Here is a 27,411-nt window from a genome sequence, read left to right as displayed (position 1 = left end):
AACTAGCCACCTTCAAAGTCTCCCACCAGACCAGGAAAAAATCAGAAATTTTAAATACCCAAATTGCGCCTTTTTTTTATACAGAGAAAATGCCTGACGCATAGCACTCCGTTGGGGGAAACAGAGTAGTTATGTTGGACTTGCACCCACTAAAAACTCTGTGTGTTTCTCGATAGACGTATAAGTGAGAGCACGGGGTTCACTTGCGTATTCACCGCACTCTTGCCAAGGTTTTGATCCCCCAGTGCATGGCGGGTCCTATCATCAATGGCCTGATCGCTGCCAAATCCTCCAGAGAGGCGTGCGCTACACGGCACGCCACCTTCTTAGGCCTGTCATTAGTTGGGTGACAAACTTCACCCAAATGCCCCTGCCAGGGATCGAACCGGGGATAGCGCCAGGGAAGTCGCAAAAAATCAGACAAAAAGGAAGTCGATTTGCGATCACATTAATTTAGTTTGAAGTGTGTTAAACGCGACCCCCAACTAGATGGTGCGACGACTTCAGGAAAATGGCAGCTTTCCATTGATAGGGAAGGCTGTGAGTAGAAAAAGTTGGCGTTGCTGAAAAGAGCCCTAGGTCTATCCAGCAATGGACGAATATTGGTTGATGATGATGTGCTAAACGCGTGATATGCTGAAACCGTGGAATTGTGAGCGCAAAGAAACTAGGGTAAAGAATGGTATATCGGAATACCCTCATAACTCGAAACGTACTATATAGAATATTATTTTGAAAGCAACATCGAACGATACCTATTTTCTTCTCCTCTGTTTTGAACCGATTGTTTTCTTCTTTTTGAATGATTGATATATGATTTTGTTTTTTGATGTGGCATTCAATTGTAGTTCTTAAAAAAAATTTAAGTATTCAGTATCGCTAAGCCTTAAATGAGGGGTTTGCTGCTGTCCGCTGAGGCGGTCTGTCCTCTATCTCCAACCACATTCATCAGATCTACACAAATTTTAAGCAAAATTAAATACGTATACCTCTATAGTACAAAACTAATTATTTAAATCGGAAATAATTTGTCGGAGTTATGGTGTAAAATCGTCAAACACTTTCATCCCCTCTCCCAAAGGAACCGAGCTTAATGTCGGGATAAATAGTATCCTATATTACTTCTAATACTTCCAAGAATTTGTGTACAAAGTTTCATGATGATCGGTTAAGTAGTTTTTGTGTGAAAGCGTAACAAACAAACTTACTTTCACATTTATAATATTAAGTAGGGATAGGGATTTGCTATTGTCGTGTTTCAGTGTTAAATAATAACATTCTGAGTAAGTTGATTATAAGAAAATAAACAAACCGCTTTGATCATGGCTTTGGCACCTGTGCTTTCATAATAACTGGGGATATCGATACCGTTTAAATATGCTCGAACAAGTTTATAAACTTGATCACGCGATATATTATATACTAACTGCGATACGATGTATGATGCAAAATTAATTTCCTTCGAGGCACTCTCAGCACAGTTTAATAAGATTAGATCAAGGTGAAGAGAGTAGACTATGATGTCGTTTTTAATAGCTTTTGCGATCACTTTAATACAATGCAGAGGTAATTAATTTTTATTCCGGAATATCCTTTACAATCTTTTGCTGTCAAAGTGTTAGTGCTTGATAATGGAGTACCAGATATGTCACGTTATATGAAAATATAAATATTGTTAATAGTTCTATAATTTTCTTTTTTTTTGTTAACTTAGTATTTAAGTACTAAAAAACAAAACTATAAGTAGGTGCATATGTCCTCGACACTGCAAGCAACTCATAACCTTTCTACCACAGACGTCGCAAGCGGTGGCCTTTTTTATATTCTTGTCTAATAATCTACTCTACTACTATCTACCGCACAAAACATTTATTCTAGATGTTTCTACGAATCGCTAAACTGGGAAAATAAATATTTATAGAGCCTAATTTTCTGGAGCAACTATGATTTATATCAAGTGCGTTTATAATGACTTAGAAAAACACTACTTTAAAAAAGAATCAGCGCTGGCCGATAGATAATACATACCTATATACTCAATTAAGGCAGAATCAATCATAAAGCTAAATGCAAATTCGTGAAAGTTCATAAATAAGATTTTTTTTTTTTATTTTGCCTAAAATTCATCATCAACCAATTACGAGCCGGCTACAGGGCACGGGTCTTACAGAATGAGAAGGGGTTAGGCTGTAGTGTAGTCCACCACGCTGGCTAAGTGCGGTCTGGTAGACTTCACACGACAATGGAGAACTCTCAGGCATGTAGGTTTCCTCACGACGTTTTCCTTCATAGTTAAAGTAAGTGATATTTTAATTGCTTTAAATTAAAACGCGCATAACTTAGAAGCCTAAGAGGTGTGTTCTAGGGATCCAACTGGATCCCCCCGACAGGGAATCTGAAGCCCTAACCACGAGGTTATCACCATCTTAACTCCCCTTACTAGGCTATAGCCGCACTAATCTAGAGTTGATTATACCTTAAATAGATATAGAAAGCCGTAGTAAATTATGTTAATAAGTATACATACAAACAGTGGTTATTGTTATACAAATGCTCATTTGAAGTGAGCGTGGATACTAAGCTATAATAAGCAAAACTTAAGACAAGGGAAATATTAAAAGAAAAAGTGTCTGACTTGCGCAGAAAGCCTTCGGTACCGTCTATAAAAACGGCATAAAATCATGTCGGTTGTATGAGCATCGAGCATCATATAATTGTTCCATTTGTAAATATAAGTTTTAATCTAATTATTTATTTTTGAATTGAATATATAACTAATAATCTATTTTCAATTGCCTACCTGTTGATGAAAATCGAGCAAAGACGAGAAAAAAATTATGTTGTATGGGTATAAGTATTTCATTTATTCTATTTTTTTGTATTTGTTGTTATAGCGGCAATATGAATACTGCATCTGTAATAAATTCAACTCTCTAACTAACACGGTTCTTGAGATACAGTCTGGTGACAGACGGACAGACAGGCAGACACTAGATCAAGTCTTAGAAATAGGGTCCCGCTATACTCTCTGGGTACGGAATCCTAAAAACAGTTTCTTATGAGATATCAAATATACTCGCGTATTATACCATGAAGTATTTCATTCGCTTCGCGGACTTACTACAGGCCCATCGCTCCGTGTAATGTGAAAAGGTATATAAGAGAGATCCTTTTCCGTGACGGTTCGCAAATCTACGTTGCTTTTTTCTCTCCGTGATAATATGTCAACTTCAGTACATTTTGTTGTTTGTATATATTTATTTTGGGGTTCCAAGGAGTTGGAGTGGCAACCCCGCACCGGTGAGCACAGCGTTGGTCGATCTACAACCAGGTGTTCAAAGCCATTCTGGGAGGAGACCCGTACCCTGTAGTGGGCCGGTAATGGGTAGATTTTACAGAAGCTGTGTCCTGCGGATCGCAGCGTAGTGCTACATAGTCATATGTATATATTTCCTCAATATATTAATAATAATCTTTTAGTTTCAAGAATGATTGTACAAGATCAAGATGTTGGTAAACAATACAGTCAGTTTAGAGGGCATGACATTCTACTAAATAAATAGTGTGCAAATTGGGTTCATAAATATTCAAAAATTTTAAAAATCAACTTTAATGAAATGTCACATTAAATTAAAATAAACACTACAATTCAGATACTAAAATTTAAAATGACACTAAATAAATAAATTCATGACAAATCGAATGAAATGTTCCATAAAATATATCAAGAATGAAAATTATACAGTTTATATATATAAAATATTAAACATAACAAATATTATATAAATATTGTCTCTGTATATTAAACTCCACGTAGGGCTGCCTTGACGCAGAAAATTTGTAACTTTTTGTATATTGCATATTAACATTTAATGTAAGTTTTTTTGATTTAGTTTAGTTTTTAATTATTCTGTTATGTAGTATGTAGATGAGTCATAGTTACCACATAAAAATAAATAAAGAAATAAAATAATAAATATTCTTTAAGAACATAATAACATTTTTCAAAAAGCATTTAACCTAATTTATTCCTAAACATATTTAGATTTATGTTTTCAAGATAGGTTGGTAGTTTATTAAATATTTTTACAGCCATACCGCAAACTCATTTCATATATGTGTACTATTGCATCGTTTTGCAGTACAGAGCTTCTTGGGATATCTTTATGTCTTATATTCACAGCTTGTGTAATGTATTATTATTATAGCCTAAAAAGCGCAGTTTTTTTACATTTGGACTGACAGTTCCAGACATACATATAAAATGATAATTTTTATTTTGTTTCATATACTTATTACGTCTTAAGCGAGATGTTTTATTTTCCGATCGTTGAAGGATTAGTCCTATTTTTTCAAAAATATTTTCAAAATCTTCACAAAATATGGGCATAATTAAACTAATTATAAATGTACATTATACATTATTAAAATCGGTTAAGAAATGGTGGAGTTATGGAGTAAAATCGACGTACACTTTCATCGTCTATCCCGTACGAACCCAACTGTTTTTCGGGGTGAAAAGTATATTTTATTTTAATCCAGAGTATCAGCTATAAATTTAGCAAATTGCACTCAAATACGTTCAGTAGTTCTAGCGTCATGCGAGCACAAACTAACAGACATACAGACAAACAGATACATCGACAAACAGACAATTTTTTTAAAAATTGCACTTTTGCTTCTATTGCTTATTTCTAAGGTATCGCAGTTATTATTTTTGAAAAACTTTAATGTACATAGCATAGCCAGTTTACGATTTACATGTATAGATAGGTAACTTATTGTTGAAATTTCCTTAATTAACTTTCAATCTATATAAATACATAAAATTAATTCTGTTTTAGACGGTAAAAAGTGAAAAAGTTTAAAATTCAAAATTCATTTATTTCAAGTAGGCCTACTTTATAAGCACTTTTAAAACGACCACCGGTTCGGAATGCAGATTCTACCGAGAAGAGCCGGCAAGAAACTCAGTAATTGCTCTTTTCCAACATCAACATTTACAATCATTTTTCTATCGGGAGATGAGAGGTTGTTTATGAAGAGTTAACGTACCAATTCTATACCAGTCTCTATTTACCCAATGTTTTTGTCGAAAATAATTAGTTTAATTCACAATTAAACGTTCTACCATCATTTGATACAGTGCATAGCTTTAATTCAAAATCAGTTTATTCATAATTAATTAACGTATCCATCAATGAGGAATGAATGATATTATTGCCAACATGAATCGAATGTACAATGAAAATATTATTTATATGATGTACTGTTTAATAACGAAACATTAAACTTAATTAATGTGTTTTACTTATGAGTATACTATTTGCGCATTGATTATACAGACGAGTTATTTGACACTAAATTTATTTCATATTTTATTATTGGAATTCCGTTACCAAAATGGTAAAATCGAATGCTTAAAGCGACTTAATTCGTCTGCCAAAACTTTTTACAGAATATTAATGTGAGACTTGTTCAATTGTTACAAAAAAAAATATCTTTCTTTAAAAAGTATTTCAAAAATTCGTTATATGTAACTTTGATTTTTTTCAATGGGGAAACTTATACTGAATCACTTATACTACTTATACTGAATTACTTAACTGAAATACTTATAATTATATATTGAGGGGATTATACTGAATCGTGTAAAGCGCACAGTGATATAGTCCGAAATATCGCCAAGAATAACAATTCGTTTTTACACTGTGAAGAAGTTCTTCATAATATATAGTTCTACATAAATAAAATAAATAAATATAAAATAATAATACTACGACAAAACACACATCGCCACCTAGCCCCAAAGTAAGCGTAGCTTGTGTTATGGGTACAAAGATGACTGATGAATATTTATATGAATAATATAAATAAATAAATAGCAATATACGTATAAACACCCAGCAACTGAAAAACATTCACGCTCTTCACACAAACATTTTCCAGTAGTGGGAACCGAACCCACGGCCTTGGACTCAGAAAGCAGGGTGGCTGCAAACTGCGCCAATCGGCCGTCAAACTACACCTAACATAGCTACGTTATTAATAGTTTAGGGTATATAAACGTCATTCAGTAGCACTCAGCACCTAACAGAATTAAGCCATCAATGAACTTGATTTTTGGCGTAGAGTTAATTAAAAGGACGGAGAGTAACATAGGTTTTTTATATAAGGACGCGTAACAAACGCGGACGAAGACTGCAGAGAACAGCTAGTTCTAAGTAATTATTGCCTGCCCTGAGAATCCAACCCCTAGTTGTGACGAGGCAAATTGGCATTGCATGTCGACCTTTTCGAAAAAAATCTTTTTAGTACAACGTTTCGTACTTATTTTACTTGTTTACCAAAGTCATTATTGGAAGTTAGAAACTAATTTGAATGTTGCGGTTTCGGAGCTTACCTATGTACCGACGAGTAAATAGAGTCGCTTCGCTGGAAGTTGGCCGGTCGTTGTTATAATCGGTTTTCGATACCGGCTGTACGGGTTGTTATTCCAAACATTGGACGATGTACAAAAATATTGAACACATAACAATTGTTCTCGATAAGGTTTTAGGTTGGCTTAAAAAACAAGCAGGTATTTAATTGGACTGGTGTACCGAGTAGTAAAATATTATGAAAAAGAAAATCTAAAAAGAGAAAGAACACAATAACATATCACAATAGACAGGATGACTATCGATATATGATGTTCGGAAGTATTTATTGTATCTAAAAATTGTAAAATTTGTATCTTATTGAATTTAAACGTTTGATATAAGTTGCAAATTATATTTTAAAAAAATATTTCCCAGGAAAACGCTCGCCGTGCCACGATAGTCAAATTAGTGCTATATACAAAGTCCCTGTGTCATAACTAAAGATTATTAATTTTGGTCTTGATAACACAAAACGCAGCGATTTTCGAAGTTCCAGCGGTAGTCAATGCAATGCAATTTCTACCTGCTACGTGATGACGCAGTTTATGATTGTTGCGGACTCACCTGTTAGGGGAATGTTAGTAATAATATGAATACCCCTAATCTGTTTCTACGCGTTGTCGTACCGAATCGCTAAACTAACGCAACGTTTTGCGGCGGCTTGTCGCTAGGATGCTGAATGAACGCAACGGCTGAAGTCAACAGACCAGTCAAAAGAAAACTTCTAAATTGACCATATTTGAAAATTGGACTTTCAACTTCATCCTCAAGACCTCGGAGCTGAATATATATAATCTAAACAAAAAAAACATACTTATAGTACAAAAGCGACAGTGTGTTTTATTTATCTTTTTATTTGTCATTATTTACGCCCTAACTCGACTCATTGACTGACATTGTGTAATAGTAATTTATTTGTTTAAGTTATAATATTGGAAAAAAATTTGGTAATTAGGTGCACAAGGTTTAGTTTCTAGGATAAGAGCGCCAATTCGCCGCCATCAAACCGACAGTTCGGTTTGGCGAGACATAAAATGTAAGGTCACTTACATAAGCAAAGAGTTAGTTGAAAGGTCGGAGATTGACACAGGTTACTTTTTATTACAGAATAGCAAACGGGATTTGTAAAAAAAACGTGATAAACGCGAACAAAGAAAGCGTGCCAGCTACTAGTACTAGTATTGAATATTCAAAATGTTAGTGTTGTGATGAAATAAATTAACTCTCGATCACTTTGCTAAGTTCAGGAATTTATCAAAATAAATTCCTGAACTTAGCAAAGTGATCGCCCGTGCTAAGTTAGCCGTCAGTGCTTATGTGAAATGCCAAAAGTGGCGTATCAAAATGGCTGGATGTTAGGTCATAGTAGAAGTTCGCCGAGTTCGAAACTAATTTGCATTTAGTGGTTTGGAGGTCTACGTGTTACATCGTCGACTCGCTTTGTTGGGAGTCCAGTGCGGTGTTACAGTCAATAGCTTGTAGTATTAGAAATGCAATTTAGAGCTTACATTGTGAGGCCTTGTGCACATTTCCTTTTTTTATTAAATCTCCGACGCAAGAACGTCGGGGTGTTATAGGTTTGTTATAGGTCTGTGTCTGTCTGTTTGTGTCAAAGTAGCGGCCGAACGGATGATTTTGTATTTTTTGTGAAGTTATACTTCTTATGGTGCGTTAAGAAAAAATAAAATATGAAATACATTACAATTTAAAGAATAAAAATACAATAATCAGAAAAAGATAATAATGTCATTTTAAATTAATTAGGCAATCAATACAATTACAAATGTTGTTATACAGTTACAAAAGATAACTAAGTAGGTATAATACTGTAACTAATGTTTTCTCTTACCAGCGCAGACCAAATAAAATACATAAATTATTAAAGACAACAATCACTGTTCAGCTTTTACATAAAAAAGTATAGGTAGGTAAACCAAACTATAAAAGTCATTTTGTCAGCCAATTCAGTGCGAAGTTTACAAAGCGAAAGTACATTAAAGTTGTAGATGTAAGTTGATTTTGTAGCTGTCAGTTAATATTACAACGTTTAAAACAAAATCGGGTTTTCCTTATAACAACACTGAGATATCTGAGGGAACGTTCTAAAGAGGCTCTGATTACATAAACTCTGGCGTCTGCCTGCTTCAAAGATTATTATTTTTTTGATCTTACAAAAGACAGAGATTTTGATATCAAATCGTTCCTCGTTTTTGTTACTGATTATTATTTGTGTGTCGGTTTACATAAAATACAAATAACCTCGGAGATGTCTCTCAAGATTTTCATGATAAAAACATTTTATTATCCTATTGTTGAATGACTTTGTAAATAATTGAAAATCGAATGGGTTTGAATTGCTCTAACAAGATATCTTACAGTCCGTTCATAGTTTACCTGTAGCTTTAAGGTTGGCGTAATTAATTAATTTATTGTTATTTAACTAGAACGGATTAAGATCTATTAAACGAATTAAATTAATTGATAGCTACACTATATGAAATAAAATAAAATAAATTGGATTACTTGACTAATTAAATTAATGTTCATCATCATCACCATCAACCTATTACCGGCCCACTACAGGGCACTTGTCTCCTCTCAGAATGAGAAGGGTTTAGGCCGTAGCCGTAACCGTAAGCCGTAGCCGTAGGCCGCAGCCGTAGGCTGTAGCCGTATGCCGTAGCCGTAGGACATAGCCTTAGGCCGTAGCCGTAGGCCGTAGCCGTAGGACGTAGCCGTAGGCCATAGCCGTAGGCCGTAGCCGTACCACGCTGGCCAAGTGCGGATTGGTAGATGCCGTTGAAAATATTATGGAGAAATCTCAGGCATGCAGTTTCCCCCACGATGTTTTCCTTCACCGTTTAAAGCAAACGATATTTTAATTGCTTAAACTAAAAACGCGCCGCGCATAGCTCCTGCATAGTCATTGGGCATGTCGAGGTCGAACTCGGGCTCCAAGAGAGAATAGCCGAAGCCTTAACCACTGGCCACTAGGCTATTAATTAATGTTATAATGATTAGTTTCAGACATAAAATAACAGTAAATGGGGCGTAGTTTTTATTGACGCTGAGTTTAGAACCTTCGTAGCTTTCGTTTTAAGTCAGCGAATGTACTCGTAGTTTCCGACATGCCTAACAGTAATGCAATGCAAAAAGCATGAAGGATTCATTAGTGCCACTGTTGGGTCTATTTGTATAAAGAATATTTGATTGTAGGTAATTGAATTTAATTTCATTCATCTCCTTAGTAACGTTTGTATTTTTTATTTTGTTATTGTTTACATAATTCAATGGCTTCTGCCTATTTCACCTGCCTTTACTGGTGAGCGCGTGATGAATAATAAATAAAAAATATTATTTGCCGATTCAAACTGTGTAGCGCTCCGCCTCGATAAGATCGCTCTTGACAGCTTTATCTTGGCGGAGGCCTGGCCATTTAAAAAAAAATTTTTTGTTTCTGAAAGAAAATATTAAAATATTTTATTATTGTTTATTTGTTTAATACTGTGCGTTTAATAAATTAAAGTGGAATTAGTGTCAAATTTGAGTTTGAGATTTATCTGTGGAATTACCGAATTGATTTGAAAAGCCTTTTTCCAGGCTAGCAGCTAGACTATGCTAACATCACGTTACGTCACGTAGTAGGTCGCTAAATGAAACAGCAAACTTATCTACTTATCACAATCACCGAAAACCGCTAGTTAAATTATTACATTAATAAAGCGTGGTAAATGAAAAGTTATTTTTAACCATGATTTAATAGTTTAAGTATTATTACAGAGCCAAACTGCATTTTTATAGTAATAATAAACCTATAAAAATATAAGAGGAAAAACGTCGCCTATAAACAGTGACACTTCGAAGGGCAAGCAAGGAGCACGTCCTGCAACGTGTCTCTCTCTATAGTCGTTCCTGCATTACTGTATAAAGTGGCACTGTTATATATCGAGCTTCGAATAAGTAAATTGTCTCCATCGGCTTCGATTGTAGGCCATTTTCGCAATTTTATAGAATCGGCACGAGTTAGAGTCTTTCAACTGGTTAGCTCAATGCTAAGTTTATGTGCCTGTACCTAATTACAACTGCACCACGCACTTCGTACCGGACCACAGCATAGCAACTTTGCGGCATGGTATTTCTGACACTAATAAACTGCTGCTAAGAGGATTCCGACGACACCGCATTTACTACAATTTAACCATCATATCAACTGCGAGAAGACTTTAACCACATAGCTGGCCCAGTGCGGATTGGTGGACGAATCTACCAATAGCCAATACTAATATCCATTAATACTACAGGCCAAACTAAATTTAAACAGGATGTATGCAAAACTACGCCTGAAAAACATTACTTAGACCCGCAAAACGAACAATAGCATGATTATACTTCAATCGCCGTACCACTCTACCTATTTTCAACCTTTGCTTCACATCTGTATAATAGAAAGCTTTCCACAACAATCCAGCGGTATCCAGGCAAGACGTTGTCTTAACCTTAATACCACAAAATTCAAATTAGTTGCGGACTCTCGGAAATAATCTAAATCTTCATACCTAAATAATAAAGTAGAGTTGAAATTAGATGATCGTTAGATAAGATCTAAATTTAGAAAATAATTTTAGATGCAAAAGCTTACATTATTTTATATTCAAATATAAGCTTTTGGTTCTTTTTTTTTTAATTCTTTATTTATTCGGGACATTTCTTAACAATAAGAATGTCAGCCCCATCGTTCCCTTTAGAAAAATTGATACTTCCTTTCTCTTATCTTAACTTAAAATCTAATAGCAGTCTGGCTACCTCTGAATAAGGCGCCGCCAGGATACTTTGCCAAATCCCCACATCCTGAAGATTTGTTTTAAATTTACATATTAATTGGTCCCTCATTGGCAATCAATGTGTAACTGGGTGTTATCCACACATTGGGCAAATAAATTTCTGAATCTCTTTCTGTAATTTTTTTTAAAATGGTCAATGGCCTTATAAACCGTTATGACGGCCGTTTGGCGCAGTTGGCAGAGTCCAAGGCCGTGGGTTCGATTCCCACAACTGCAAAATGTTTGTGTGATAAACATTAATGTTTTTTTTAGTTTCTGGGTGTTTATTTTATTCATAAAAATATTCATCAGTCATCTTAGTTCACAAGCTACTGTTTCTTTAGGGCAAGATAGCGACGAGTATTGCTATAGTATATATGTTTTTTACTTTTTTTATTAGTTTCCCGCGTGTGCAAACGATGCTTACACTCTCAATGGAAAAAGGGATTCCAAGCTTAGATCCACCAATGCGAGTTACTACGTTATCACAGATAACTACGTTTAAGAGGTATACCCATATGTTATATTGGTCGATTCTGTTTATCTGTCGCGTTTCTCCATCAGCGCCCGGCAACAATAGGGTTAATCGGAGCGTTAATAAATTAACTCGCGCAACGTTTACCTTTGTCGCTATGGTTTACAGGCTATACACAATGAATAAACACGTTATCACAATTGAAGACACCACGGGTAAAGTAGCCTTTTTCTTTGTGAAACTGACCTTAACTTGGCTATAAGGGATTGTTTTGAAACCTTTGCATGCCTACATTGTTTAGAAAAAATCTTAGTTTTTGTTATTTTGTGTTATCTGTATTATTTTATGTTCTGCGTGCATTACAGTGCTTCTCCTTCTTCTTTTTTTTGATGGATTTGAGTTCTTGTTATTTAAAAAGTTTTATTTTAAGCAATAAAATATTACGAAGGAAAATATCGCGATGTTAACGTGCATGTTTGAAGGATTTTGTTCTAGGATCTAGAATTCCACATAACTGCGCGTGGTTGACTTCTACTTAAACCCTTTTGATTCTGAATGGAGACCTTCGCCCTGGGTAATGGATTGATAATGATTATCCTTATAAACTTTTGTAAACTAAGATGATGCTTTACCATCAACAACTTAGCCGTCTAAAGTTTTTTTCTAGGTGACAGAGATTAGACCCACCACGCTACTCTAATGCGGTATGGCGGACTTTAAAAATTTCCACACCTGACACCATGTTATAGTAAGAGGTCTAAATGAACCATTATTGGAAGATGAATCATTTATTGTAACCTTATAACCTTAAAGCCTACCCTCCTAAGTATTTTATTGTAATATTACCCACAACAATTATCACTTATGTGTGACACTCTCACTGTCAATATGGAAAACAATGGTGTTTGTTTGTCATTGATAAAATACCGCAAAATTCAAAAGAGCATATTCGCTTCTAGACGATTCTTGTTTCTGTGAGTGCCTGGTGCGAGAATTTCTGTTTGACGATTTGTATGTAATTGAAAGACATCTAATTACAATACTGTAAAACAGAATTTTCTAAGATGTCAATCGCATTTTTGGCAGGTGAATATTGAGAGCAGGCTGTTTCGTTTCTCTTGACTTTTTATGAAGTGTGAACCACTATATCTGATGTAAAATTAAAAGCGATCGTAGTTCAATGAATAAATTAATGTTTTAAAAGCTACTCTTTAGAATTTGAGGGAATTAATTATTGAAAAATAATACCGAACGTGTATCAGAAACATAATTGAAATTTATATTCATCCCTTGACGCGATTGTAAGGTATGGTGAAAATAATTGAATTCAAAATATCATTCATATTAAGTATATTGTATAAAGTGCTCATTTAAATTTTCGTTTTTACGGTTTTTATTTCAATTGAGACAATATGTAAGCTAATTTTTAACTCCCGACGCAAAAACGGCGGCGACGGGTTGTTAATAGCTTGGGTGTGAATGTGTGTGTGTGTCTGTGCGTGTGTAGTGTGTGTATGAGAGGGTGTGTCTGTCTATGGCATCATAGGTGAAACCGATCAAATCACCCGAACAAATCAATAGATTTTTCTTTTGTTTCAAAGGTGAAGCGGCAGTGTTCTTAGCTTTGTTTGATGAAAATCTGTGCAAGGTGGCCGCTTCCGATTTTTACGTTCACATTAATTTTACTAATTAACATAAAATACTAAAATCCTAATTTTATTATTTTATGTCGGGGGTTCTTTAAATTTTTAATTCAATTTAATATTTCTCTACATCTAAACGTTATTTATTTGCTAGCTGCGCTACGCGGTCTCATCCGCTTCAACTATGGATCGTTGGGTAAACCTTCAACCTTTCTCAATAAACGGTCTAACGCTAAAAGATTTCAGACTGGTAGTTTTAGACACAAAATAAACCGTTCATCTTGATGCTATTAAGTACGTAGTGATGCCCGCATTCATTGTCATCGTTTATTACGGTTTTTACAAATCCTGTGGGAACCGTTTGTTGCTCTGCGATAAAAAGTAACATGTACATTACTCTCAGTCCTAAGTAAGTAACTCTATGCCAAAATAAGTTGCATTTTTTCTAAGTTAGGGTTAGAGATGTAATAGAAAATAGATGATTATGGTAGCGACTAGAACTAAATAAATAATGAAAATACTTACTACGACAATACTCACATCGCCGTCTAGCCCCAAAGTAAGCGTAGCTTGTGTTATGATTACTAAGATAGCTGATTAATATTTTTATGAATATTATACACATAAATACTGATACAGAACATCGAAGCGGTGATAGCGGACTGGGTAGGAACACCACCTCACTTTCGGGGGTTGAAATTCCAGCACGCATGTCTAACTTTTCTAAGTTATGTGCGTTTTAAGTAATTAAAATATCACTTGCTTCAACGTTGACGGAAAACATCGTGAGGAAACCTGCATGCCTGAGAGTTCTATATAATGTTCTCAAAGGTGTCCACCAATCCGCACTGGGCCAGTGTGGTGGACTATGGCCTTCCTCTTACCTCTTCTATTTGACCATTGGTGGGTGGATGGGTGGAGACCCATGGTATAAAGTGGGCCGGTAATGAGTTTATGTGATGATAATGTGACATAAAATCAACCAGACACTGAAAGCATTCATGCTCATCACACAAAAAATTTTCCAGTTGTGGGAATCGTACCCACGGAAAGCAGGGTCGCTGCCCACTGCGCCAACTGACTGTCGAAAACTATATTTTCCAACACCTTATAACAATAAATTGACAAGATTGTGTATGTGTGGGTGTGTGACACACATATAAAAGCTTTAGTCGGCCATCAATTGAAACCTTCAATCAGGTAGGTAAACATTTGCAAATGACCGTCCCTTGAACTAGAACTACAGTTGTACCATATGTAGGTATATATAGGTATATGGTACCTACTCCTTACCGTAACTGACCGGAAATAATTGAGTGATTTGTGGCCTAGTAGCAACACCAAATATAACTTGATCGTGTTGGGTAAGCGACGTTGACCCAAATCAATAAATATATGGATGGCCGACTTATCGATTGGAGGTTTGAAGAAGAATTTACCATCCGTCAGATCAGCTCCCGTCGATAACAGCGCAAAGTAAATTAAAATACCACGCTTAGTAAAATCGAATGCAAAAGGTAAATATTGTAAAACCCTACTATAATATAAATAATGGACATTATGGACCGCTTAGTGACATGTTTGCACTCATTAACTATCGCTAAATCTTAGATGACCTTGATGACTAAAATTGTTATTTCATTGGTTCACCAATGAAATTACAATTTTTTCCCAATCGCATTGTGTATATTAATTTACAAAAAACTAGTTTAAAAAAAAAACAACACGACCGCAAGTTGCTTAATAAGTATCAGAATTCTGCAGTTTTCAGATCTCACTCTCTTTAAATACACTTTATTGTGCATAGAATACAAAGATATAAAAAAAAAAAACAATTGAAAGAATGAAAGAAAGAATCGATCGGCGGCCTTATCGCTTAAGAGCGATCTCTACCGGGCGACCTACCAAAGTACGTCAAGTTAAGAAGAAGGGTATGTGAGATGGTGATAACAAAAAGAACACCCGGCTAAGTTTCTTGTGGGCTTCTTCTTAGACCAGTGCGCGTTTGGAACCCTCGTAGCTTTCGTTTTAAGTTTACGAATGCAGTTCTCGCCATCACTACTCACTACTATGTAAACATTTATTGTATATAATCAACGCATAAATAGCCCAGTGGGTAGGACTTTGACTGCCCTTACAGAAAGCCGGTTCGAATCCTAGCACGCACCTGTAACTTTTTTTAAATATCACTTGCTTCAACGGTGAAGGAAAACTGACAGTTCTCCAGAATGTTCTCAAAGGTGTGTGGAGTCCACCAATCCGCACCAGGCCAGCTTGGTGGACTACGGCCTTCACCACTGGTCATTATGGGAGGTGACCCGTGCCCTGTAGTGGGCCAGTAATGGGTTGATATGATGAAGTTAAAGTTAAAGTTAGTTGTCATTGTATATTATTGAATTCCGCAAGGTAACGCTTCTATCCAATAACTTATTGTATAACACACATAAGCAAAAATCTACTTGGAAACCCTGTAGCTAGGTACTTGAGTACTACAGTTTATAGTTAGTATGCAAATTAAGATGGTCCCACCTTTGAGGATAATTCGGTAATGCTCGTTTTGAAGAACCATTTTATGTAAGCACCTATCGCATTACCATCGAAATGGGTTGTTTCCAAAATCCAATTCCCAAGAAGCCTGTGGTGTTTGTAATTATGTAGCTAAGGGTACAGTATCGTTTATAAGCACGAACGGAAACTAGCAGAAATTATATTTATTCACGCTACATTTGTAAGTTTAATTAAACATTTCCGGTGGGTTTTAATAGGAGTTTAAAGCTATTTAGTTTTAACCCACGACGCAAAAACTACAGGGTTTTATAAGTTGGACGTGTCTATATATCTGTGTATGTGTGTGGTTGGTATTGTATTTCTTAAACGAATGAACCGATTTTGATTGTTTTTGTTTGAATACTCCCTCAGTGGTTTTAAATCAAAGGGCTTTACTAGTAGCATACTATACACTATGTCATATCTCAAATACAAGATGGCCGCGATTGTCAGAGAGTCGCGGGTTCAAATAATGTCGGTTCTGAACATTTTTATATGCATTAAAAGTTAATAAAAAAGTAAAAGAAACATTCTTTATATAATAAATAACATAAATAAATAATAAAGTCACTACTAATATACATCCCTGCTAATATTATAAATGTCAATGTAAGTTTGTTTGTTACGCTATCAAGCAAAAACTACTAAATCGTTCACCATGAAACTTCGTACACATATTCTTGGAAGTATTAGTAGTAATATATGATACTTGTTATCCCGACATTAAGCTCAGTTGCTTTGGGAGAGGGGATGAAAGTGTTTGACGATTGTATACCATAACTCCGTCCAATGATTACCGATTTAAATAATTATTTTTGTACCACAGAGGTTATAATATCTGTTTAATTTGTCACACAGTTCTTTTTAGATATTGTTTACAATGTAAATCGAAAAATTCATTTTTAAAAATTACATCAGTATTTTTTTGAAGAATACAAAACTTATAAATTTCAGTAGAACTAGACCTAAAATGAATGCCACATTTCTCTCAAAAAACCAAAACAAACGCAGACGTAGTCGCGGGCATTAGCTAGTACATTATATAAAAATGATTTTAACAATATGAATTAGAATGCAACGATAACTAAATTTTCAAATCAATCCAGAGATTACTTTTTAAGATCCTATGGATATAAAAAGTAATATCTTTTTTTTTAAATAAGGTAATGTTTTTTTAAAGAATTTTGATATAAAACATCATTTGAGGTTTAACAATAAAATATTATCATGGCTTTGATTGTCAAATTGAGTATAATGGCTAATGGACAAAAACTGTACAGTGTCAGAGTATATATGAAGTGCATTATTTATATTTAACCATTGCCAGTGTTGAGTGTTGAAAGGTAACATGTGCCAAGTGTTCGTATAAAATGTTAAACGGGACGGAAAAGGGGGGTCCTTCTCTCCAATCTTCACCAGTAAAAGTGTCCCCTTCTCCTGTGAGGGCCTCGTCGAGCCCGATAAGGGCCTTATCTTCCCCATTAAAGTCCTCATTATCACCAGCGGGGAAGCAAAGGTCTCCGAGGAGGTGCCAGTTTGCACCTCCCGTTGAAGATGCGAGGGACAAGTGTGGAACTTCGTGGCTATGTCGACGTGGGGCTGGTGCCGAAGGGACAGAAGAGTCCGGGTCAGAGTCACCTGGCCCCAGCACGCCGTTGCCCCAAGGCTGTGAAGAGTCTGCCCCGCCCCCAAAAAACTGCTACAGACTGGTGATGTTGGGGTAAGTTTTATTGTATACCTGACAATATTGCACACGGTTTAGATATGCCAAGCAGTATATTAAGATTTCTCAAAAATCCAGTTTATGCAATTAGGTCGAAATATCGACAAATCCGATAATATTATTGGGCATACCACATACTATTTTTAAGAAATGTTGATTAACCACGAAATTTTAGTTTAAAATCTTCAGCCTATTAAACCTCACTGCTGGACACAGGCCTTTTATTCCCTCTCATTTTAGGGAAGAAAGTGGAGTATTGACACACCAGGCTGCTTGAATTATATTGTAGCTGGAAAAATTATATTATATAAAAGGGCCTTTAAAGTCTCTCGCAATTAAATTTAAAAACAAACTATTTTCATATTTTATTCGACAGGACTTCATATTAGTTTAAGCAGTTTCAAGTCTATTATATATATGATATAATTATATATTATGATTTCTTCCAGGCAACCATTATGACTCGTATAAAAATAGTTTTACATAACCATATTAACTTCCTACTCCCTTCTATCATAGAACCCCCTAAATAAAGAAAACACTATACATTTGGAATATTAAAGCACTAAATAAAGCTGCCAATAACCAATAACTAATTAACGGTTTCCAGTCAAACCAGCACAATCGATTTCCTCTCACCAACCGCCAATTTACCTAAACACCATTTTAGATTAGCGCGATTGGTAAACGTTGAAAACCAGAACGTGTTAGTAGATAGTGTTTGATAATCATCATATATCGATCTTGTTATTTTATTTAGCTACTAGCCGACCCGCGCAACTTCGTCTGCACCAAATTATATTAATTGCAGGTATTAATATCTTTAAAAAACCTAGAAACTAATTGCAGCGCCATCTACCAGGTCTAGTTTTACTTTCTTACTATTCATCCATACATCCATCCTCACAAACTTGCGCATTTATAATATTAGTAGGATGATCCGCATGCATTCGCCCCAAATGCCTTGCGACTTGCTGTTATCTGTGAAGAGTTATGTCCTTTATCTCCGACAATAGTTTTCAGATCTTCATTAAAATTAGACAATACATGCTTGTTAGTCTACCTACACTTTCAAATAAAAAAAGAATTATTCAAATCGGTTCAAATTTATCGGAGCTATGTAGTAAAATTGATAAAAACTTTTCACCCCCCCTCAAAATTTTCAAAAAATATTTAATGTGCAGAAATTTTCCCGTTATAATTTTATTATAAGTATAGATAAACTTGTATTTATTCGTATTTACTGGTGTGTCTATTTTGTTTTTTCTAGCGTATGTAACTCGCGTTCGTCGTTATCATAATCTCTTCCCATAATGAGAAGGGTTTAAGGCCGTAGTCCACCACGCTTAGTAGTGTGCAATAATAGTATATTCATTCATTCATTCATTCACATTTCATTTGCTTGAAACGCACATAAATTAGAGAAGTTAGAGGTGCGTTCTGGGATTCGAACTGCTACCAGTACCTTTTGTGATATTAGTCACACCAATAACAACTTCTTTGGTCTAGAACTTATCACATTTTAGTGATTATAGCATAGGACGGTTTGAGTGCTCTCCGAGGCACGGGATTTGATACCATACATTTCTTAATTCAGGGCTTGTATTGAGAATTTTTACTTAAAACCCCAATATACATTCTTGAGCCGACCCGGGAAGCCTACCTAAGAAAAAGGGATGCGTAGTTTAACTGCTAGAATAACGAGGACATGGCAATAATGTCAACTGCAAATTTAGCTGTTGACTTTCAGTTCAAACGTCCGTCTGCATATACCCTCCACGCGTCATAGAGCAAAACATTCAGCCATTCCGTAATACAAGTAGATACCCGTCGGCAATAAATCAACGTTTGTGTCAATTCAGCGAACCAAATTGCAAATTCCGGGATGAAGTGTTGTCTGATTACCATCAGTGCTAGAGTCCTGGAAACTTATATCGGCCCCGCCTTTTTGTTGGTATTTTATTGAAATTGCTAACTTATTGCATGAATGTTTAGGGTAAAGTCGCATATTACGTGATCGACACCTATTATGCAGCAGGGCATTTTTTTTTTTTTTTTTTTTAAGTATATAGACAAGTGCTTGACTGCAATCACACCTGATGGTAAATGATGATGCAGCCTAAGATGAAGCGCGCTTGCCTAGAAGATGCCTATTCACTCTTTGTCAAAAATCAAAAATCGTCAAAAATTTGTGTCAGCATATTCATTGCCGTTAAGGCAACTGCCATTGTGCTGTTGGCTTGCAGTTCAAATGCCTGTCCATATAGACCCTAAGCACGTCCTATTACAAAACATTCAACCATTCGGTAATAGATCCACGTCGGCAATAAATCAACGCTGACAATCCGCATCGAACCAAATTGCAAATTCCGCGTTCAAGTGTGCGGTCTGATTACCATCGACGCCGGGGCCTCGAAACATATATCGTTAGTTCTATACGATATAGGTAATATGTTCTATACGATTGTGTTTTGTCGAATCTGCTACTTTGTTACATGACATGACGAACATGACAGTGACATGACGAACTTAATACATATTACCTTTGTTAAACATATCATAGTTATATAGTAATAACGAGTAATAGGTGAGGTGTTATGGAGTGAATTGAAAATTTTGTGTTGAACCCCTACCAAGGGCGTAGCAAGGGTCGGTAAAATCAAGAAAGGATTTTTTTTAGTTTTATGGAAAGGTAATTGAAATGTCTATACTAATCCTAACTTATTAATATTATAATTTCAGAGGTGTGTTTGTTTATTTGTCCTTTCATCACGCACTTACTAAGCATAAGATAAAGTTGAAATAGCGTGGTCCTTGAAAAGCATAAAATTGCTAAGGGTTGTTTACAGGAACATTCGTATTTTTACACGAATTAGTCTATATTACACAATGTACTTATGTATATATAAAAGCACCGCTGCACATTCCGCTGTTTTGCAGCTATTCCTTCTGCCAGAGGCCTCTAAGAGATTGCTCCCAGCCTTTGCATGCCTACAATTTTTATGTTTTTTATTTTGTTGCAATAAAGTATTTCTTCTTCTTCTTCTTCTTGAACTTTTAAGGAAATAAGTTAATCTACAACTTCACTATCCATATTTAGAATGATGAGTATTCTTAAATGAGGATCAAACAACATACCTATGCTTAATAAATCTATGAAGTTCTCTAAAGCGAAGTATTACATGAGATTGTTTTTCCGCTGCACACGATTAAGCAAAATTTGTTCTACTGAAAAAAAATGGCAATCTTACCTCTATCGCAAGGTTTTCGTTTTCTTGGATATTTATGAGAAATATGGGGGAAAAGGCAGTAAGTGGCGGATGACCGTTTTTCGCTTGTTTATTCGCTTACTCCTTACGGCCTCTAGGGTAAAGCAAGGGCGCCCCCTGTCCCACCATATATACATACGACCTTGAGTTCTACTAACTACTAGACTTTATCGAGCTCGTAATTAAATATTTATATTCACAACAGCTTTGTCCCTGCTGCCTATGTTTTATGCAGTATTTATCTATACTTCCCTATAACTGTTATAACTAGGTTCGATTTCTGATTTTTTTTAATAGTAACAATTGACAGACCATGTAGATGGGCTATAACTAGTTCTTCTCAGTAAAAAAAATATATGTTATTCTGGACCATCTTTCTTACTTAATGGTTGTCCGCTTAACAGAATCTAAGTTATTTATTAAAGAATTATAGAAAATCAGTTGGTATGTAGACATGACTGAGTAGAAGTTTTTTTTTTATTATTTTACTAAGATACAAATTTATACTAGACGTCGTAAACGTTGGGCGTCCCTTCTTTACATTATTATTATAAATTCTAGAAATAAGATTTAGTTTTATTAAACTATAAATTTAATCTTATATCTAGTACGTATATTAATTTTGGACATTAAATAAAATTATCTATTTATGAATTTATAAGCATATTTCCTCGAAGTGTAAACAAATTGTCAAGTTGCATACTGAAATCGAATCCGCTATTTTAAGCTCTTTGCACGTCGCCCTAGAATTTTTGTGAAACGTCGAGTATCCATAGTTGGAATAATAGCTCATATTTTGAAATTTGAACACAACGTTTTGTTCAAATTTCAGACTGTGATGCGAGTGTCAACGCTCCACTTGACACTTTGCCGGTAAATTTAAAAGGAAATTTGAAAATTCTGGACAAAGGAATTTAGAGCTGGAAATAAAAACAACTAAAAAACGAAACAGGTCTACTCTGTCATCCCTATTTTTAATCATCAGTTTATTGAACATTGTATTTCACAGTCATTTATCAACTTACCTGTTTATTTATGAATGTGCCAATATTGTCGCCATGTTATTATTATTATTTTCGGCAGTGACCCCGCTTTCTGAGTCCAAGGCTGTGGGTTCGATTCTCACATCTGAAAAATTATTTTGTGATGAACATGAATGTATTTCAGTGTCGTGAGTGTTTATCTATCTTAATATATATAAATCTCTTGTCACGATGTTTGTCCGCGATGGACTCCTAAACTACTTAACCGATTTTAAATTAAATTGGCACACCGTGAGCAGTCTGGTCCAACTTAAGAGTTAGGAAAGCTTAGATCTTTAATTATAGTCGCACTTTTATTTTATTGCAAATTATTTGTCTATAATTAATTGACAGTCACATGTTATATATACTACTATACTCATTTAAGGCTTAGCGATACTGAATACTTTAAAAACAAAATCAAACGCGGGCAACAGCTAGTATATTATAAGTATTTATGTATATTATTTATAAGAATATTCAATAATCTGCGATGTGTGTATTGTCTTAATATATACCTATATATATTTATTTGCAGTAACACCACTGTGCTTATTTATGCTTTGTGGTAAGCACATGAGGCTTACCACCTACTTCTCAGGTTGACCGACACAGGGTGGTCATTGCTTACCCTGCGAAGTGTTGTTCTGTTCATAAGCGATGGTTTTCCATTAACCATTAATTGAACCATCAATTAATTATCATTAACCCATATACGGCTCACGTCTCCTCTCATAATAAGAAAAGTTTAGGCCGTAGTCCACCACGCTGGCCAAGTGCGGATTGGTGGACTTCACGCACCCTTGAGAACAATATGAAGAACTCTCAGCAGGGCTAGCACAGGCAGGAGACAATAATTATGTACCCCTGCTAAAAGCATGGGAACATGGAATGGGAGAAGTTTATCCCCGTTTATTATTACACATATATTTTTGTACATTACTTCCACTTCTGCGCCAGTGTTTTGAGAGTTGATAAAACTGTGGGAGAAGTTAAATTTTTATCATATTAGATAATTTATCCTAGTCGTCCAGGCATGCAAATTTCCTCGCGATGTTTTCCTTCACCGTTTAAGCAAGTGATATTTTAATTGTTTAAAACGCACATAACTCCGAAAAGTTAGAGGTGCGTGTAAGTTCGAAGTAAGTTGAAGCCCTATACACCAGGCTACAAAAAAGCGTAAGTGGATTAAAGTGGATATATGGACGATTTCCTATGGTCTTCCTTTCGACTAACCGCATATACCTGGATGTCTTTGTATAAACTTGAACGGAGATCAAAAAGGTTTACTACCTCTGTCCAAATAACAAGCTACCTACTACATACAACTCTGTGGGGAATGGTCCAATGGCTATCAGCCACCTTTGATCGTTGGAGCGTGAAATTGACATGTTGTGCCATGTTGTAGGATGAATTGTTTTTTTTTTAACAATCAACTACAAGTACCTAGCCCTTCTCTACAATCTCACCTGATGGGAAGTGCAATAATGCCATCTAAGAAACGCTTGTCATCAAAAACCGGAAAAACGACTAACGTATGGGCGTATCTAAACTATATTTTTGATATTTTTGAACTGTAGTATATATTTTAAGATTTTTACGTAGTCTTTTTTCATTTTTCTTATTTAATTATGTTTGGATTTGGTATAGTATTTTGTGTTTTTTATAGGCATTTTTGCATGATACAAAGAAATACAAAAATAAATAGGCTTGATAAAACAAATAAAAGAATCGGTTCAGCGTTTATGCGGAATTTATGTCCGTCTTTAGCATGCAAGCTATCTTTATGCCAAGTTTGACTATTGTTTATAAATATACAAAAAGACAGACGGATAGATTTCGATTTATAGGTGCCAGTTTCGATTTCTAGGACAGGAGAGAATACACTTTGCCACCCCTGCTTTTCACGCGGATGTTGTCGTACGAGGCGACTAAGGGATTGTAAGAACAACGTCAGCAGCGTAGAACGCAGCGCCCTCTGTGCAAGAACTGCCATCTACTGCGATCACCAAACCGTCTGTCAAGCTTGGTGGTTACAAGCATACCCTCAGTACAGTAGTAGACTGTTTAAGGCAGCTGATGCTGAATATAATAAATATAAGCGGTGATAGCCCAGTGGGTAGGACTTTGACTTCACTTCTGTGGGTCCGAGTTCGAATCCCAGCACGCGTCTCTAACTTTTCTTAATAATGTTCGTTTCAAGCAATTAAAATATCACTTGTTTCAACGCTGAAGGAAAACATCGTGAGGAAACCTGCATGCCTGAGAGTTCTCCACACTGTTCTCAAAGGTGAGTGTAGTCCACCAGTCAGAACTGGGCCAGCGTGGTGCATTATGGCCTTACCCCTCCTCATTTTGGGACGAGACCCGTGCCTTCTAATGGGTCGGTAATGGGTTTATATGATGATGATGATTCTAGGTTTAACTACCACTGTGGGAAGGCCTAGATTCGATGCCTGCCTCGGGATATTTACTATCGAAAAATTTTAACCTTGTTAGAAAACGATCAGGAGTATAGGTCTAGTTAACCTGTCATTCTAGGTTGCCCTTAGCCCGCTACCATCTTAGACCGCATCATCACTTACCACCGGATGAAATGGCAGTCAAGGGCTAACTAGTAAAAAATATGACAAAGGACTTCATATTCATACGTCTATAATCGTGGTAAAAGTGTATAACGATCACTACGTAATTCAGAACCAAGTGCCTTATTTACATTATGGAGAATATGAGGTTTTCAGCTCAACGTGGCATCGTTTCAGACTTTCAGATTTCGCGTATAAGCTTTGTAAAAGAATACAACGAGCGTATTATGTTTTATTTTAACACTCGTTCTGTATTCAAGGCTTTGGATTTTTAATACGATGCACAGCGTCTAGCATACACGAATTTATATAGGCTAGTTTAAATACCCTGAGGATAAATATTTCCTTACCTGTGTTAACTTCAAACATTTTTTTATTACTTACAGTGGTTACATGGTCCATAAAAAATAAATTATTCCACTACAAGTTAGCCCTTGACTGCAATCTCACCTGGTGGTAAGTAATGATGCAGTCTAAGATGGTAGCGGGCTAACCTGTTAGGGAGTATGGTAGTCAAACCCTTAATCGGTTTCTACGCGACATCGTTCGGAACACTAAATCGCTTAGCGGCACGTCTTTATCTAGGGTGGTAACTAGCCACGGCCAAAGCCTCCTGACCAGACCAGAGAAAATTCAGAACTCATAAATTCCCAAATGTTTCCTACCGGGAATCGAGCCGAGCACCTCCTACATAAATTCACAGCGCTCAATGTTGCGCCAGGGTGGTCATCAAAAATATAAAAAATGCAAACAAATAGGAAGTCGCTAAGAGTCGCTGGGAGCCGCTAGACACAAGCGGCCCAGGGCGTGGATTTTAGAACTCTTTCAAAATACCTATAACAGAGTACCTACATCAATCGGTTGAAATGATCATGACGAAATTTTCTTTATTTTTGTAGGAATAATTGTATAGGTATCATTATATAAATTTTTTTTTAATGTAAAATATAAAAAAATATTTTCGTTTGTATCAATGGTTGTTTTTACTATGTATCTTATTTTATTTATTTATTTGTTGTGAATACATTACACATGCATCCAACCATTTCTGCCGTACAACAATTATTGAAATAATAAGTACATTCCATGAGTATGTACTTGATAATTTCATACAATCTCATATCAAATATATATTAATGTTTAATTAATATAATCAATTTCAATAAAACTTTAAAATATCTGTAAAACTACCTGTCAAGTTGATATTTTTCTTTTGCATTAGAAACCACTTCTTTATCCAGGAAGGCTTTAAAGTTGTATAACAACACGCAACAAAAACAAAACAGCACTACAAGCTAAAAAAGTTTTTAGTCCTTAAAGGTTTTAAACTAAGATATTCTTGGTTAATCAACAATTCTTAAATATAGTTCAACGGGTGGTCAGTCCCGTTTTGACCACGATCCATGCAACTGGGTCGAAATATCGACAAATCCAATATATTATCGTGGTACCAGTTGAACTAAGTATGTTTAAGAAAAGTTTTTAGTCCTTTTTCGGCGCAGCAGAGCAAGGATATTCTGCATAGAGATTAAAGAGTCAGAAAGTGACATATTCTAGTTATAAATACCTCCAGACTACAAATTCAACTGGATGTTGTGGCGGGCTAAAACTAAAACAGCTAAAAGAGGTTTTTTTTAAATGTTACAATGACATTACAATTATTCTTCGTAAAGTCAACATCTCAAAATTCAAATTCATTTATTTCAAGTAGGCCTACTTTATAAGCACTTTTGAAACGTCAAGTATGTATGTTTGTGTGACTCTACCACCGGTTCGGAAAGCAGATTCTACCGAGAAGAGCCGGCAAAAAACTCAGTAGTTGCTCTTTTCCAACATCAACATTTACAATCATTTTGCTCCTGAGGATTCTCCGGTTTCGGAGCGAAACTTGCGTAGGTGGTACATTGCCGAGGATCTGTTTGGTGTGGAGTATACGGATTGAAGTAATTATAAATTACACCATACAGATTCTGCTGCTGTTCACAGAGTATAGCAAATTAAGCTTAATTTTCGTAATATATTATGGATTTCCGCAAAGTAACGCCTGCTTCTATCCAATACTTAAATCAGATGCCTAATGGTTTGGGTGATACGTAGAGAAAAAAATGATCACTAACGACGTTGGGCGCAATATTACGTTCCGACACCGTTTCGGCGGTGCGTAATATTTAGGGAACTCTTAAACTAACTCTTAACGGAAGAAAAAATATAAATTCTGTTTTTTTTTTACCTTAAATCTTAATTCCATACGAAAAATTAAAAATATGATAATACAAGACCAGTTAGGTTATATCAGTAGCCTATTGAAAATCAGTTGATCATCTTCATTATCATATCAACCCGATACCGGCTCACTACAGGGCACGGGCCTCCACCCACAAAGAGACGGGATTGAGGTCGTAGTCCGCCACGCTGGCCCAGTGCGGATTGGTGGACTTCGCACACCTATGAGAACATTATAGAGAACTCTGAGGTATGCGAGTTTGAACTTTGAAGCAAGTGATATTTTAATTGCTTAAAACGCACATAACTTAGAAAAGTTAGTTGCATGCTGGGATTCGAACACGCCTCCCCGAAAGTGAAATCGAAGTACTACCCACTAAGATATCACCGCTCGTAGGCCTAACACGTTTCAAAGTGCTTATTACTAGGCCTACTTAAAATAAATGAATTTTGAAATTTGAATTTTCAGGAATTGCCTTGTTCGTCGTTAGTTAAAACGGACATAAGTAAAGCACAATTTTAGCCAGCCATACCCAAATAGGTCGGCCTAACGAAACTGTTCTCGAAACTTTATGATCAATACTTGTTTAGCTATTTATGTAGAGGCATCCGAAGAAACCGTTATTAAAATAGACTTTTGGAGACATTGGATTTTATTTTTGGTTTTCTTAATACTGAATTT

The 27,411-nt window shown here is 35.6% G+C and overlaps 1 protein-coding gene across 1 annotated transcript in view; it reads left to right on the top strand.

Annotated features, from left to right (window-relative positions):
• Window positions 1-17,277: 17,277 nt before the first annotated feature.
• Window positions 17,278-27,411, top strand: part of LOC120630248 (GTP-binding protein Rhes) — a 39,621-nt gene continuing 29,487 nt past the window's right edge. The window contains exon 1 of the mRNA XM_039899400.1: window positions 17,278-17,627. Coding sequence (XP_039755334.1) covers window positions 17,278-17,627 — 350 coding nt within the window. The remainder of the gene's footprint in view (window positions 17,628-27,411) is intronic.

This window comes from Pararge aegeria, chromosome 16 (assembly GCF_905163445.1).
Source record: "Pararge aegeria chromosome 16, ilParAegt1.1, whole genome shotgun sequence".
NCBI lineage: Eukaryota > Metazoa > Arthropoda > Insecta > Lepidoptera > Nymphalidae > Pararge > Pararge aegeria.
Note: the sequence above shows the minus strand (reverse complement) of the source record. Positions and strands in the feature narration are given on the sequence as shown.